The 16,517-nt window shown below is 43.8% G+C and overlaps 1 protein-coding gene across 15 annotated transcripts in view; it reads right to left on the reverse strand.

Annotated features, from left to right (window-relative positions):
• CELF2 (CUGBP, Elav-like family member 2) overlaps positions 1–16,517 on the reverse strand; it is a 1,030,042-nt gene that overhangs the window by 134,409 nt on the left and 879,116 nt on the right. For all 15 annotated transcript variants that reach the window (XM_019509574.1, XM_019509587.1, XM_019509578.1 and 12 more), the window contains one exon: positions 14,000–14,082. In XM_019509574.1, the coding sequence (XP_019365119.1) occupies positions 14,000–14,082 (83 nt within the window). The remainder of the gene's footprint in view (positions 1–13,999; positions 14,083–16,517) is intronic.

Raw genomic sequence — 16,517 nt, forward strand, 5'->3', positions numbered from 1 at the left:
CCACAATGCATGCACAACAGTGCGGCAGGAGGAGCGGTGCCCAGCTCAGCCTGCACCCCCCACATCCAGCCACTGTTCAGCAGGAGCCAGGCAGTGCCTCCTTGCTGGACTGCACCCTGTGCCCCTGCCTGCCTACTTCTGCCTGCAGCAGTGCCACTGACTTGGGGGGGGGTGGCGCTGGAAGGGGCGCAGGGAGGGATGCTGGGGGGCAGGGTGGGGACAGGATGGACTCAAAATACAGGTTTACCTAGGGCACCATTTTCCCTAAGGCCAGTTCTGTGGGCTCATCCCAGGACACTAGCAGCCGTAATGGTGGGGGGGAGGTAGGTTCCCCCTCCCTGCCTGGTCCCAGAGATATTCTCCACCAGCTTGGGAGCAGGTGCAGGGAGGGGAAACCTGACTGACTGCTGCTGCTGCAGCTGTCCCTGTCTGAGCCCGGTCCCTGTGCAGCCCAGCCAGAGCAGCTCTGGAGTTCCCCCCCCACCTCATCAACACAGATCATGTCATCGCTGGACCAAATAACACAGATTATAACATCTGACGTCCATTTGCATACATTTCTACCAATGTCACATCTGCCATCCCTTACTAACAGTGCCCCTCTGCTCTCTGCTTTGGATAGATGGGGCAATGAACACCAATCTGACATCAGTCCCAGAAAGACAGACAAGCCCAAGGCAGAACACTTGAACCTCTCTGGACATTACATCACTGACTTCAGAGTGGCTGTTCTTAGACAGCAAAACTTAAAAAATGAATTTAAATTGGAAATTGTGGAACAAGAACTCATCCACAGACTGGATTGTATGGTCTAAAACAAGACTATGGATTCTTGTCTCATTACCTGGATTAGCTTTTATAACCCCCTATGACCCCCAATGTGTTAACTGTTTTTTTCCCTCTCTCTCAGCAGTGATCCTCCCCTCTTTCCCTTCACCTTTGTATTCTACAATCTGCTTCCTGTAGTCCCTTCACAGCATCTGATATCATAACCCTGCTGCTTATGAAAGCTTATGCTATGCGTCTCCGATCTAGTTAGTCTATAAGGTGCAAATCTTCTTTGCCTTCTGCGTGACTTCATGCTAACATGCCTCACTACCTCACTTGCATCTAGCCATACCCCCTTTTGGCACAGTGAGGCAGGATGGGTTGGGGGGGGAGGGGATAGAGAAGAGCCTTTTTGTTAGGGTGGGCAAAATACTGCCCGTGGGCCAGATACAGCCTACCAAGGGATCCTAATCAACCTGCAGTGTGTCCTTTAGCCCTACCCAGCCCCAGCTCAGGATCCTGCCCAGGCCATGGTGTGTGCAGATGGTCCTGCCGCCCCCAGGCACACAGTGGGGCAGGAATAGCGTGGTGGCTGGCGTTGGCTTTCCAGCAGCAGCGGCTCCTTCTAGCTGCCACTGCCAATGTCTCTATTGCGCTGCCAGACCTAGCACCACTGCCTGGGCACCTTGACCTGTCTGCCCACACCTACCGCTGGGGGTGCTAGATGGAGAGGGTGGGTGGGGTCTCCACAGACACCTTCCTGGGACCTCCACAGGCAGGGTGTGCTTGGTCGAGCAGATGGGATGGTGCCATGGGTGGGTGGGGAATGCATCTGGGAGTGGGATGTATGCATGGGTGGGTGGAGGTTGGGATAGTGGGGTGGTGATAATGCAGGGCCAAGGCTTGGGGCAGAGCCATGATCTGCTCCCTGCACATCCCTGCCCATGAAACTGCCACCTGTCATAGGGACGTGCAGGAAGTGGATTGCAGCTCTGTCCTGGGCCCCAGCCCCGTACTGTCACCGTCCCATGACCCTGCCCTGGTCCTGCCTGCTTGTCCTGCTCCCAGAAGCTGCTCCCTGCTAACCCATAGCCCCATCCCAGTCACCCAGCTGAGTGCGCCCTGCCTGTGGGGGTCCTGAGCCAGTCTCCAGCTTGTCCACCTGCCCACCCACTCCATGTGGTGCCCCCAGTAGTGGGTGAGGGGGGACAGACCCAGGGCTGGATAGGATCAAATGCCTGGGTCAGCACCTTCCCCCACCCCCTCCGTACCCCCAGCCTGCAACAGCTCACCAAAACTCCTGAAATGGCACATTTAAATTGAGGTAAACCCTCCCTAGGGTAATGCACTGTAGTAGTGCTATGCAAAACAGCCACAGTACCACCTGAGTTGGCTTTATATGATCATACATGCAGCATGCATAATTCACAGATTCACAGAAGTTTAGGGCTGGAAGGGACCCTGTAAGATCACCGGGTCCAGCCCCCCTGCTCTGGGTAGGAAAGACTGCTGGGGGGTCAAATAACCCCAGCAAGGTGTGCTTCCAGTCTCCTTTTGAAGATCTCCAGGGTAGGTGCCTGCACCATTCCTGCTGAGAGTCTGGTCACACGAACCGGAGCAACCTTGCAAAAAAACTAAGCAGAAGCATATACAGAAAGGAGATCTTAACATATGGGAAGCAATTAAATACCTGGCCAATTTAGAGTAGTTATTACCACATCTTTCTCTGTCATCCATATATATATTTTCATAGATTCATAGATGTTAGGGGCTGGAAGGGACCTTGCAGATCATTAGGTCCAGCCCCCTGCACTAGGCAGGAAAGACAATTGGGGTTAAGTGACCCCAGTGAGGTGACCGTCCAGTCTCCTCTTCAAAACCACCAGGGTAGGTGACTGCACCACCTCCGAAGAGAGTTTATTCCACAGTCCAGACACCGTTTTGTGTTGGCACATAGTGGGAATTCTCTGCATTTACAACAAGATTGCCAATTCCTTCCTCTTAACAATCCCAGAAATTAGAAAGGAGCCAATTTGTTTAGTTAATCGCTGGACTTCAAGCCAATAAGGATTATTGCCTCCAGTATACTGTCTAGCTCTTTCTACCCTAGCTACCTTTCCATTCATTTCCCTTGGAAGGCTATTCCAGTGGAAGAAACACCACGTTTCCTGTTATTCAATCTAAATGGCCCTTCCTTTAGGATAAGCCGCAACTTAGAATTCTCCCGTCTAGGCATCATAAAAAACAATTGCTGTTTGCTGCTAGTGTTTATGCAGTAGCAATACGTGGCTCCGGAGAAAAGACAATGACTACATCTATGCTGCTCTCAGTGCTTGGGTTGCCTTCCCAGAACGGCGTTTAACCTCTTTGTTTTGAATGCAATCTTTGAAATTCTGTATAATATTCTAGTACATTTTACTCTAAGGCATTGTCATGATTTGGCCAGAAAATAACATTAGTCGCCGTCTAGTGGATACCCGCTCGAGTGATGGACTAGAACACAAACACCAGCTACTTCCAATCAGCTGGGTCATTCACAGTTGAATGAAAATATAAAGGCGTCGCGTACCTTGAAATTCTACACGAGGCTGTAATCCCACGGAGGGATTCAGGTAATGGCAAGAAGCAGCCGAGCGTTTTGTTTATGTCCACAGGTGGAATTACTGGCTTCATTTATGCACATTTGCAGAGGTGCGTGCTTTGTGGGTCATGGTTTAAAGACAAATCTTTTCTTGTGATTAACGTCTTATCTTCTTCCAACCACGTCTCCTGTATCTCAGGTAGCCTGCATTCTGTATCTCTAAATCAATAATAAGGCTATACTCATACTGTTTAAAGAACATTACCCACTTCTAAGGATTATTCCTTCCCTCCTTAAGCTTCTCTTGGCTGTTAAAGAAACATATTTCCATTCGCCGCAAGAGGTTCCTATAGTTTCCCCAGCTGGAAGAGGTGGGTGCCTGCCACAAACAATAGAGGTAGATCTGCTGGCACGATGCCCTGACAGATTGTAAATTCGGCTTGTAAAGAAGAAAAGTTGCTTATTCCCCCCTCCTTCCCCATGATTAAAGAGAGTGTGTCTCTGAGTTACAATGGGGTGAGAGCTGGGATTGATTGCAGGCAGCTTTAATGTCACTCTTAATGACAACTTGTGAAGATTAGGAAGTTGTCAGAATCAGATATCAGCAAAGGCTTGGGACAGCTTTGTGAAGTCGGTCTGAATTAATTAATGGGTAGCTTTCCTTTGATATCGCTTTGATATTTGGCTGCAGCTGGATAAAAATCACCCACAAAGGAAACTACATTTTGTTTACCATTGCTAGGACTCTGTTTAGCCCCTAATTTTCTGTTTGCGGTGGTCACCTTTTTAACTGTCCAAGACTCTCATTATTAAAGGGAGTTGTGATGACATGTTTTTCAACAGTGAATTCTTCACCTCCTGGAAATACTCATAGCCTGTATTCCTGAAGTGAAGCCATTACTGATCTCAGCCAAGCTGCATATAAAATGATGTACAGCTCTGAAACAAGACAAACATCAGACTTGCCATTCAAATCTATTCTCATAGGTCGCTTTTGCAGATGAAAAATGCTACTGCTTTTCACTCCCAAAGTACACTGTACTGTTCACACTGAGAATACACTGTGCTGGCCTAGATATTCAGCTTGTTCCAACTGGCGCTGTTTTCCATAAAGCTACATCAGCTAAGACCAGCTGATAATTTGGATCGATAATTAAAATAACTATGTGTAACAGAATCTCGTTACGTTCCCTCTCATTGCCCTAAAATCTGTAATATCCAGAAGTACAGTGTGCTGGTATTTCACTTGCTGTTGTTTTGGGGTGGAAACCCACAATACAGACTTCTTCTAGACAGCAGGCCAAATTCAACTGCTTTGCTTTATCAGGCTCTGCTGAGACAATCAGCCCCACTGAATTATAAGTATGGATAGATCCTTTCATCCAGAAGAATCCCAAAGTGCTTTACAGACTGCATGCACTACATAAGAAACACTTGCCAGCCACTGAATTTTACAAATGTAGAAATGCTCTGGGTGGATTACAGCAGCTGTTTAGTAGGGCTGTGTGAAGCTTCGGACCCTGATTCAATTTGGCAGAGACTCAGCCTGATTCGGTAGCCAAATCTACAAATCTGAATCGAATCAGAGGGCCTTTGAATTTCTCCGAATCGAACTGGAACCCTCCGCATTGATTCAGAGAGATTCGGAAAGATTCGGCTATTAGGACATAGACACAGCTTGAAATGTTTTTTCTACATACCTCAAGGTACCAGGTGGCTCGTGAGTGCTGCAATGCTGGGGCAGAGGAAGCATCCCACAGAAGTGCAGGGGGCTCCCCAGGGCGCTTGGCAGTAGACCTGGAAGTGGACCAGAAGCAGTTCTGGTCCACATCTGGGTGTGCTGGGGAGCATGCGGGGGCCCCCCATGCCCCCCTGGCTCGGCGACTGGTGTCTCCTGGGTCTGGGGGGCCACCTGAGGTCCCCCTGTGGCTGATCGCTGAGCTGGGAGGTGTGGGGGGGGCCCCCAACGCACTCCCCAGCAGACTTGGAAGTGGACTGGAAGTACTTTCGGTGGAATGTAGTTTCCTTTGTAGTTGATTTTTATCCAGCTGCAACCAAATATCAAAGCAATGTCAAAGGGAAGCTACCCATTAATGAATTCAGACTGATGTCACAAAGCTGTCCCAAGCCTTGTTGTACTTCCAGTCCACTTCCAGGTTCACTGCCAAGCACACAGGGGCCCCCCCATGCTGCTGTGGGATGCTCCATGTCCCCCAGCATCGCAGCATTCATGAGCTGCACCTGGCACCTCGAGGTCTGTAGAAAAAGCTGTATCTATGGCTGAATTGCTGATTCTCTGAATCAGCATCGACTCTTCAGATTGGGATTCGGCTGGATTGAATCAGGGACAGTGATCTGAATCAATGAATCGAATCACTGTCCCTGGTTTGGGCTGAATCCAAGTCAAATAGGGCTCATTTTGCACATCCTTACTGTTTAGCACTAGCAGTGGTGCACTAAATTAAGAGCAGAAGTGAAGAAAAAAAATTGTCCTGAACAAATGGAAAGAATTAAGCACAGATTCGTAGTTATCAAAGCCATAATTTAAAAACTGGACCCAGGATTAAACTACCCTGTTTTGGTTTTTTTTCCCAGCAAGTGTTATAAGATCCTCAATGACAATAAAATGGGCACGACCTAGGTTTAACTTCTCATCTAGAATATGGCACCTCTGCAGCTCATTACTGATTCAAACGGAAGAATGTCAGCTTCCTGAATCACCAGTGCTAGTACATGCAGCTTACTGGACTGCTCTTGAAGAAGTCCCAAGCGAGTAGTAATCAGACCACATTTTGTCAGCTTTGAAAATACTACAATGCCGTGCAACACAGCTACAGACACCAAACATAGTTCTTGGGGAAAAAAAGACGCATGGCCTGGCAAGCTTAGTCACAATAACAGAAGTAGATTGCACATGCAATATAAATATGGTTATTATAAACATGCTTTGAGGCTTTAGCTTTTGATTCATAACATAACTCATGTCTGTTGGCACCGGGCCTCTAAAAATTACACTGGCTGCCACAGGTTTTCCAGATATTAGTCTGTGGAAGCTCTGGTTAAGAAAGGCTAGTGGCATCTGACATTATTTCCAACAATTTTCCTTTGTCAAATGTCTGCAACCTTATTTACGATTTGCCTTTCTAATTTCTTATGTTTGGAAGTATTCAGGCAACTAGGAAAGTGGGTCTCTGAACTATTTGTTCATTATCAAAACAGTTTTACTCACTTGTGTCATAATACTGAGGCTGACTGAAATGCCGTACTTTCTGTTCTGGATGACAGAAAACAGCTAATACCAGCAGCAGGATGAATACACGCTTAAGAAAATGACCACCCTAGTCTCCTTGCCTAAGTATCATGACTTAGTGTAGGTTAGTGCTCCAGACAGTCCCAGTGAGGACCTCATAACTTGGCTCAAACTTGTATTTCCGATACATGCATCTACCATATGCAAAAGCTCTGGACAAAATCTTTAACATGGTTAGTGATTTTGGGCTCCACAAAAGACGTCCTGATAGTGCCGATTTTGTGAGCGTGGTTGTTAGCACCTCCTGAAAAGCACTGCAATGTGTGAAAGCTCGTTGAGTGCCCGAGCTCTTCAGAAAGTGCTAAGCTTTTCAGAAAATTTGGCCACAGCCTGTCCAGAACTATACAAAATTAAAAGTTATAGTGCAATATCTAGTGCTTGATGTAAAGAATTCAAATGACAGGTCCTCAGCTGACAAAGGAAACTTGATATTAGGATTTTTTTCTCCAGTTAGCAAAAATTTTCTGCTACTTAACTGAATCGCAATGCTGTCATCAGGCAAAATTAATAAATGCACCTGAGACATAGGGCTGGACTGTGGAAGCATTAGGGACGTGAGAGATGTAGGCTCAAATCCTCCCACTGCTTGATTTGGAACAGGGGTTTAAACCTGGGTCTTTCATCCCTGGATCATACTCAGTCTCTTCTGGAAAAGTAGTTCCAAACAGTATATAAATCAATGAATATTCAAATAGTCTATGCAGATTAGAACAGCTTTACCAGGAGAGATGAGACCCAGGCAAGTGTATCATACAGGTATTAGGGCACTCTCTGGAAAGTTAGAGTGACTACCCGAATTCAAATACAGGCAGTAAATCAGGCAGAAGGGGAACTGAAACCAACTCTCCTTTATTTCAAATGAATTCCCTAAACACTCAGACGTAGGTATGGGAGACAACGGATGATCTCCTCTGCTTTGTGAATCTAGCCTTTTGCTTTTGTTTGAAAAACATGCTCCAACATGACATATTCAGGTTTATTGCACCGGAAGCATAAAAAACGTTTTTGTTTAATTCCACGAGTATATTTTTCATTTTATTTATTTATTTTTCAGATTTGCTACTTGGCTAAAGTCAGTTTCAAGTCAGTTTTTTGTACAGATTTGTTGGGGTCCATAAGTTACTGTGGTGTTTTGGAAAGTTTCGACAGTGATGATTGTAATGGTGGTGGCCTGCTCTATGCACCACAAGAAAACCTAGCCTTGCCTCAAACAATTTCCATTATGAAAGGGAGAAGAGACCTCTGGAAGGTCCTGCTTCCCTTTTAAGGTTGATTTAACCCTTTACAGAGTTACAGACCTTTAAGATTGTTGTTAGGTAGCATTTGGCCATGCTAGATAGGTATTACTTCAGTAATTTTCATTCATGGCAGTCCTTTAATTGCTTTAATTCCTTTTCCCTGAAAGTTCTTCAAATTTGTCAAAAACTTTCTGGTACTTAATTTCCAAGTCACTATACACGTGGTCCGGGGTCGGTGTGGGAGGTGCTTTAATTAGAACCACGAATGACTCGTGCCTCCCAAGACTGGGGGGGACACCTTTCGTAGGCATCAGTGTCAGCAGCAAGTGGCAAGCGGGGATTGCCCGCAGACGCTGGCAGCGGTGTCGGTGGTGGGGGGAAGTGGCAAACGGTGACCACCCACAGATGCTGGCACTGGGGTTGGCATTGGTATCGGGGGGGTGGAGAGCACCCCCTGCCTGCAGATGCCGGCAGTGGTGAGTGGCAACGACCCACAGACACTGGTGGCAGCATCAGCAGTGAGGGGGGATGGGTGGCGAGTGGTGACTGCCCGCAGAAGCCGGCAGCGGTGGTGGCCAATCTCAGGGGGCATGTACCCCTTCACCCCCCGTGTACCTCCTATGAGTTGCTTATGATTAGAACGACTCTGAGAGTTGCTTTAATTAAAGCACCCACAGCGTCATGTAAATTCAGCATCTCAGGCTTCAAAATGGTAGTGGTGGGGGCACTTTAACTAAAATTGTTTGATAAGCTTTAGTTAAAATGGTCCTGCCGCTATTTTGGAATACAGGGACGCTGAATACATGTGACACAGCGGCTGCTGGAGAGCGCTAATTAGCATGCTCCAGCAGACTTGATTAATCGAGTCTGCTCTGACGCATGCCAGTTAGCACGCGTTGGAGCAGAGGTCCATTATGTGTATAGGTGTCCTAATGCTCTATATTCAGGGCTCTTATTGCAATCAGATTGAATGGTTACTTTTACATTACAGGTAAGTTTAACAGGCTGTCACATGTTCTCTTTCCAAACATACCTATTCATTTCTTTGGCTTGGCTAGCAATCCATTTTGTCTGACTCTAATCCAGTCCTTTTATAAGCTGGATCAAACCTCAGGAGGCAAGATCCTACTTTTGCAAAGATCTGTGGGAGCTGTACCACTAATCTGAACTGGTGCATCATTAGCCCATAGACCTGGAGGCCTTTGAACATGACAAGGATTGAAAACTCTGCTACGGTGAGCAAAGGCGGAAATCCTAAAATGTATTGACAATCTGCAAATTACAGTGAACTTGCAGTGACGGTGAACCCACTCTAGTCTAGAACAAACTGCATTCTAAAAGAGGTACCTTGCCTTTTAAACTGTATTTGCACGTATTCTATAGTCTGTTATGGAAATCTTGTGGCTTATTAAAAGTTAAAACAGAATATTTTGAACAAAAAGTTCTCTCTAAGGCAATTATGCTTCTATATTACATAAGCACATTTAATAAAACCAGTAGTGATTCTTAAAAAAAGGAAAAACCTTCTCCCAGACAACATCTGGCAGAAAAAGTCCATTAATATTTTACAAGACATTTAGAGTCTGTAGACTCCTCCTTGCTGTTAAAATTTTAAGAGCTTTTTCAAAACGGCATTTCTCTGTTATTGAACTCTTAATTAAATTGATTCATAAAGCAAATGCCCTAGTAAGACTGCTCCAGAGTTTCCCTCCAAAAGACTCACACCTACACACAAGGCATTATATTGTCAAGGAGACAAGGATACTGAAAATTACATTCAGTGAAGAATATTAATTCAGGTTTTTTTGTGGTAACTGGTCTATAGATAAATAACCATAAATATATGAATAAAAAATGATCATCACATCCCCTTGCAAGAATTGCAGGGGATGTTCCAAATGGTTGTCTGTATCTGGTAAAGGGAGGCGAGCAGATCCTTCATTTCACAATGATTCTGTACATGTCCACAGAATTAGATATGTTAAAATTAGGCCCAAGAACCAGACTTTACAGATGGAAAGATTGATCCTATAAAGTAAAACTCATCAACCTATTAGTACTCCCCACAGGATGCCCTACTGAACTATATGGCAGCTTTGCCTTTGCAAGGAGTGGAGGCTCAGGTCTTAAATGAGAAGCCTGATTCTTAAAAAACCCCTCTCATTGCTGTAAATGAGGTTGCAGGACTGGGATACCTAATACAACCTTGTGACCATCTCTGAGGACGAATACAGCATCTTTTTAATAATATACATATTCACTGGGCACACATTTAGGGCAAGAAGGAACTGAGTGCTATGATGGATTTAACATGCTGGGTAGGTTTAGAGAGGAAGAATTTATTACATTAATTTATCCAGGTCATGGGGCAAGCCCCTGGTCCCTCTTCTCTCTCCTGCCTACCCCATACAATAGTTAGCTTTTATGCAATATGACCAGGGATAGATCAAAGCTTTATTCCTATGTCACTCAAAAGAAGTATATTTGTAAGAACATAACTGTTCCTTTTAGACTGAAATCAGGTCTTATAACTTATATTTTAAACAACATCACTTTCATGCTTAAACAAATTGAAGGTAATTTGAATTTTATCAGCTGCATCCAAACTGCATCACTACCTACCTCTATGAACTAGAGTAGTCTGATTGTTATATTGGAAACTGTAATGCATGCAGAAACTTGTTTACAAGATGTAAAAACTACTCCTAATAATGCTGACATCAAGACAGAATAAGCAACAGAGGGGTTTATCCATTTTGCTGATATGCACGGTATATCAGCTCCAGCTTGTATTCTTCAGACACTGCTTTTTTGTTCTCTGTCAAGAAAAGATGCTAACCTGCAGATGGTACCTAACTATCTGAAAACACATCTACACTGGGATGCGAAAAGCCCCATTATATCACAAGGAAACATTATATTCATTATGAGGAGAAAGAAGTTATTTGATCCTGGCTCTGGCTGAAAGTTTGTGACATGATTTAAAAAAAAAAAAATTAATAGCATTTTTAATGTATTTTATCCTTGTGAAAATAATTAAAACCAGAAAAAACCTTGAGATGTCTGCTGGTGCCAGTTCTATCTTCATCTTCATTTTAATTTATTTTTATTTTGCTCTTAAAAAATTTGGGGGAATATAAGCGAAGTGCATCACTAAGTTCTTATTAATTTCATAATACAGAGGCAATTCAGTCAAAACAGTGGTGCTGCAACTTTAAATTACAGAACTAGTTTGGTATTTAATGAGAGATTTAGCACAGCAGGGTTTCTGTTAAATTAAGTTGTGCCTTCACATCACAGTGGGAAAACAGGTGTATATTGGTTTAGAATTATGGAAATGTTGACTAATTCCAAGGCTTGTAATCAAACAGCAAGGCACCCTGCAATATTTTCTTCCAAGAAACTGCATTAATCATTTATGCTTGGTCCTACTTTCTTCATGTCCACTAAAAGGCAGAAATGCAAAGAAATAAGCACGAGGTCAATATTTTCATCTCTCTGTTCAGGATGAAGTTTACTACTCAATCTACCTACTGTGTTCAAAGCCTGCTACCAGCCTAAATTAGAAAGGATGGTGGCACATACAACATGCAACTGTAAATCAAGCCTCACTTATGGAGATAGCTGCTCTGGCCTTCTGATGAATCAGAATCCATATGGATCATCCTTGGCTTTTCCACTTAGGTTTGTGGACCTGACCCTTATTTCAGGGATAACCCTCAAAAAGTGCAAACAGATTTCAAGTGATTGAAAATGAGAGACTTTGGGGGTTGTAGAAGAAGGCTTTATGGGAGTCCGTACACCCCATGGGTTATAATCCTCATTAAATTAAAAAGGTTTATACAATTTAAACTTGTTTATTTTGGAGTGTCATGTCACTGTTTGCATGCACTAGACTTTTGAACTAATTAAGTTTTGGAGTGTCGCACAATGGACGCGATGCTTTAATTCCTGGCAAGTCAATCTAAACTACATCCAAGGAGTTTTACTTTAATGCACAAGAAAGACTTTTAAAGTGTCTAGAAATCCCACTTGTGCAAACAGACATTCAGTTGCAGTGCATGAGAGGGCAAAAAATGTGGTGTGTACAAAGGTCCTACTAGACTAAATCTAGTGTTACAGCAAAGCAGCCTGAGGCCAGCTGTCATACTGACACTGGCCCATATTCACTCTGATGTAAATCTAGTCTGACACACAATGGCAGTGGAAGGTGATTTCCATTTCTGCCCAAAGATTGGTGGTAGCCTCTGCACTGGGGCCTGTATGCTAGTTCCCTCCCTCCATTCAACAGAAACTGCTTCTAGAGCCTGATCCAAAGTCACTGACATTAATGGCCTGTGTTATAATGAAACTTCAACTGAAGAGATGTGGAATCCAATGTTTTCAATGCGCAAATTGCAGATCCAGACAGAGTGAGCCTTCTCTGCTTCAAGTGAAGTTGTTTAATTAAATCACTGCTTTAGTATAATAGGTACTATGATCTACTGGAGACAGATTCTGGAGGACTTTCTAGAGACTGCATTCCCAAGCATTTTCATGCTACTCCTGTGAATGGGTAGGATTTATGGGCAACTCTCAGACATTGATCTTTGTAATTATATAGTTCCATAAGATGTTATGAATTAATTCTACCATAAACTGTGCAGGGTGGAGCAGACAGATATTACCATAGTTTTTCTACACCACATACCCCAAAATAAGACATATACCTTGTTTTGGTAAGGCAGGATGAAGAAGTTTTTTTCCTAGGACCTTAACTGCCACAGCATGGGATCACCATGGCTGAATGTCAGCCTATCCAGGAGGGGCAGAGTCAATTCATTAGCATCACAACCTCTAGCTGCAATTTCAGCACTACAGTTTTAACCCTCTCACAACCACTGCCGATTTGGCAGCAGCTTTTGGCTGCTCAGTCAAAAGCTATTGCCAATTAGGCAGCGGCTGTGATAGGACTAAAATATTAACCATGACCCTAAAGGGTGCTTTCCTTCCCTCTCTCCTGAGCAGGAGAGAAGGACAACTCAAGGCAGCCATACTATAGCATCCCAATGCATGAATTCCAGGGCAGAAAATATCTTCCCTGCTTAAGAAATACACCCTGATTTCAAAGGGATGATTTTTTGGGAAAGGTAAACAGGATATGTGAATAGATTATGGGAGTTTTTTCAAAGTCATAGAGTTGGATTCACATGTAGCACATGGGAACTATGGAGGAATTTTGCCATTTGCTATACTCCTCACAAAGTGCTATATATTTTCGGTGCCCTTTGTTTTCACTTTCTGTTTAGACCATCACCCTCCGAGTCATCAAGCATTTGTCATATCAGAATAACAACAACAACAACATCATCATCATCACTTGGGTCCTGCAGACTGATTTTAAATATTAGATCAACTGATCACTTAACTTCCTTAACAACCTTGAAATGCAGTGCTTTCTACAACTGTAATTAGAACTTGAAGAGGACAGAATTTCACAGATGGTGTATTTTGTTTAAGTAGCCCAATAATATAAGCCCATCTATTGTTACTACCAGTGTGAAGTATCAGTGGGAATGGATTGCTAAGAACACCAAAATGAAATGGGATTGCACTTTGAATACCACTGTACTCTACTAATTGTCTGCTGTACATCAATACGTGACATCCAGAGTAATTGGCGGTCAATGGTTTCGAAACCATTGTGAAAGTTACACTGCACCTGTGCTGGGTAGATGTTTTTAACCACACCCTCTTTGAAAAAGCACCCTGGTGGGTAAAGTTTTACTTTCCTTTTTCTTTTCTTTTCTTTTCTTGTCCTTACTTTTCTTTTCTTTAAATGTTAGCTCCCTTTACACTCCAGCAGCTGCTGCTAACAGTAGAATCCGCTATTATTTCCAGCTAGGAGACATTCTATAGAAAAGCAGCTTTCTTCAGAGCTAATGCCATTGCTGCTGGACCGGCCAGTTGGCATAGTTACTGTATGTGAACCATCAGGTCAAGAACCCTCTCTTGAAAAGATCAAAGTCATTTGGGGCACTAAGAGCCTGTAACTAGCATCTTCAGCAAAGGGGCTATTTTCTAGCAATAAAGTGATTAGGATCAAAAAGTAAATGTACTCACCCCAGGTAAAGTTTTAATATTGTGCAGTGCATTCTGTGCCTCAAGTGCAGCTTTCCTTGTATAAAATGTTACGAAACAACAACCTAGAGAGAGAAATGAAAAGCTTTCAGAAATTAACCAGAATGGTTTGCAAGAGCACAATAGGAAAAAAATGATTGAACAATTGTATTATGAAGGCTGAAAATGCGAATTATAATGAGCCTGCATGACTGACAAGAATAAAAAGAATCTTTTATTGTTTAAAATAAAAAATATATCACCCACATGCATTGTATCCATAGCACACCCACCTCTTCAGCAGGCTGTAACTACTTTGGGATTAACTTAACCAAAATTCAGTCAACTCCAAAGTGTAAACAAAGTTAAATTTTCCTCAAGGACCCATTAAAGTGCGATTATAAAGCAGCTTGAAAGCTCAGAGTGGTAAAGATTTGCCATTGCAGCCCAGATGGAAAACTGGATTAAAAGGAAGCCCTCACTTAAAGGAATACATACATATGTGCTGATGTTTTGTGGTAAACAAGGCTTTCTGGTAAATTGTGCAGAGCTGGGGGCACCATGATCAGGAGTGTCTCATTAATGAGAAGCAATTTAGCCTGCAGGAGAGGTCCATACTGAAGAGATACAGGAGATAGCTGCTGGATGAGGGTGTTGATCAGTTGTTTGCTAGCTGCACACGTGCCTAGTCCTCACTAGTTCTTCTATATTTTCCTCTAGACTACCAGTTTTAAAGTATACCTCTTTGGCTATGTCTCCATTGAAGCTGAAGGTATAATTGTAGGTAGGTAATGGCTAACAGAGGTAACCATGGGCTCTGACAGATGTGCAGGCCCCCGCTTTAACTCATGGTGCTTTACAGAAAGTGCTATGAGTTAGAGCATCACCCTGCCCCAACAGATGTTCTCCTGCTGGGGTGGTGGCAGGGGGTGGGGGAATCAAGCCTGCCAGAAGGTGAGCATCCAGCTGAGAGCCACCCCTCTCCCCAGCCCTGCCATCTGGTTGGGGAGAGAGTGAGCTAGGGGGAGGCCGCAAAGTGGAAAGGCTGTGATCCACCTGCCCCCACTCCAGCTTAGGTTGGGCAAACCCCAGATGGCAGCTCACTGCTGCTTGCTTTCCTTTCCCGCCTCTGTCCTCCCTTCCTGCTGACAGCTCCAGGGATGTGGCTGGGCTAATGCAGCCCCAATCATGCAGCAAATTAACCCGAGGGATCACAAGTTCCCTAAGGTGCTTTAAAGCAGAGCACCTTCATTTGATACCTCCTTTGAGGAGGGTTCATTTTTTGCATGATCAGCTTCAAAAGCATTCTGCAGTTGTGCATGTGCCATGGCATAGCTGTAGATTGACTTAAGGGGGCCAGTTGCGCAAAAAATGTAACTTCCGTCTGCACCCCACAGAAACAAACATGGGACAGTGGTAAACTTAAGTATAAGCTAGCAAACTAACTATTAATTTGAAGATCTTGGTAGGTTTTCAAAGCTGATGTTTATGACCCAGAACATTTATTCCTATGTGCTATCTAGATTAAAGCTACTCAGGTACCCCGGTTGCAATCACATCTTTGGTAATGGCACAGACAGACCTCAACAGACAAGACACGGACTCTCATCCTTGAAATCAGGTTGCATATGTATTACGTGCGGGCCCGGAGCCAGTCTTGTGAATGTTATGCCTCGGCATTCCAGCAATACTGGAATAAATACACTGACCTATTTCAGGGGGATGCACAGAGGAGCTTTCAGTTCAAAGGCACTACACACAGAAGCAAAAAGGATTATTTCATATAGATCAAATTTTGTTTTACTCGATATTTTACACATACACATTTTACTCTGGATTCAGAAAACAATCCTCACGGTGCAGCTATAAACACAGATTTCCAGGAAGTTCAGAGGCTCTCCAAAAATGCACAGAAAACAGAAAAAAATGTCCAGAGTCATGAACATCTATAGCAGCCTTTTTGTTCCCTGAATTGATGAATGTAAGGCAAGGTGTGGCAGAGGAAAGATGATTTGCCTTCTGGGTGGCAAATGGGCACAAAGATATCAACTCCATTTGACACCTGCTTACTAAAATGATGTTATATGTTATAACAGGTCTTCTACTCGCCACTTAATTATTTAATGTCATCACAGTGGTAAACAGGATGCCGGAGAGAGAAGAGCCAGCAAATAATCTTAGTTTTGAAAGTGGAGAGGGCTGGCACCTCAGTCCGGAGGGAAGGCTTAAATTCTCAGAATTCTCCCTCCTGCCACCGTCTTGCTTGGTTAAACAGCACATTATGCCCTGAGCATTCCCTGAGGCTTTCAGTTGGGCCAACAATGAACGTTACCTTTATAACAAAGTAAAGGTAATCTTGTATCCCTAGGCAGACTACAAGGACTTTGTCCTCTAACATAGAAGTGCACTCAAAGGCAGTATAATGCGGTGAGAGGCAAGCAATGTAGACTTAACACTGTTGGGAAAAACATCTTTCACAAACAGATGCTAACCAAGTCCCTTAAAATTTAAGTGTTTACAA

This window comes from Gavialis gangeticus, unplaced genomic scaffold (genome assembly GCF_001723915.1).
Source record: "Gavialis gangeticus isolate Ggan-Ray unplaced genomic scaffold, GavGan_comp1, whole genome shotgun sequence".
In the NCBI taxonomy this organism is placed as follows: domain Eukaryota; kingdom Metazoa; phylum Chordata; order Crocodylia; family Gavialidae; genus Gavialis; species Gavialis gangeticus.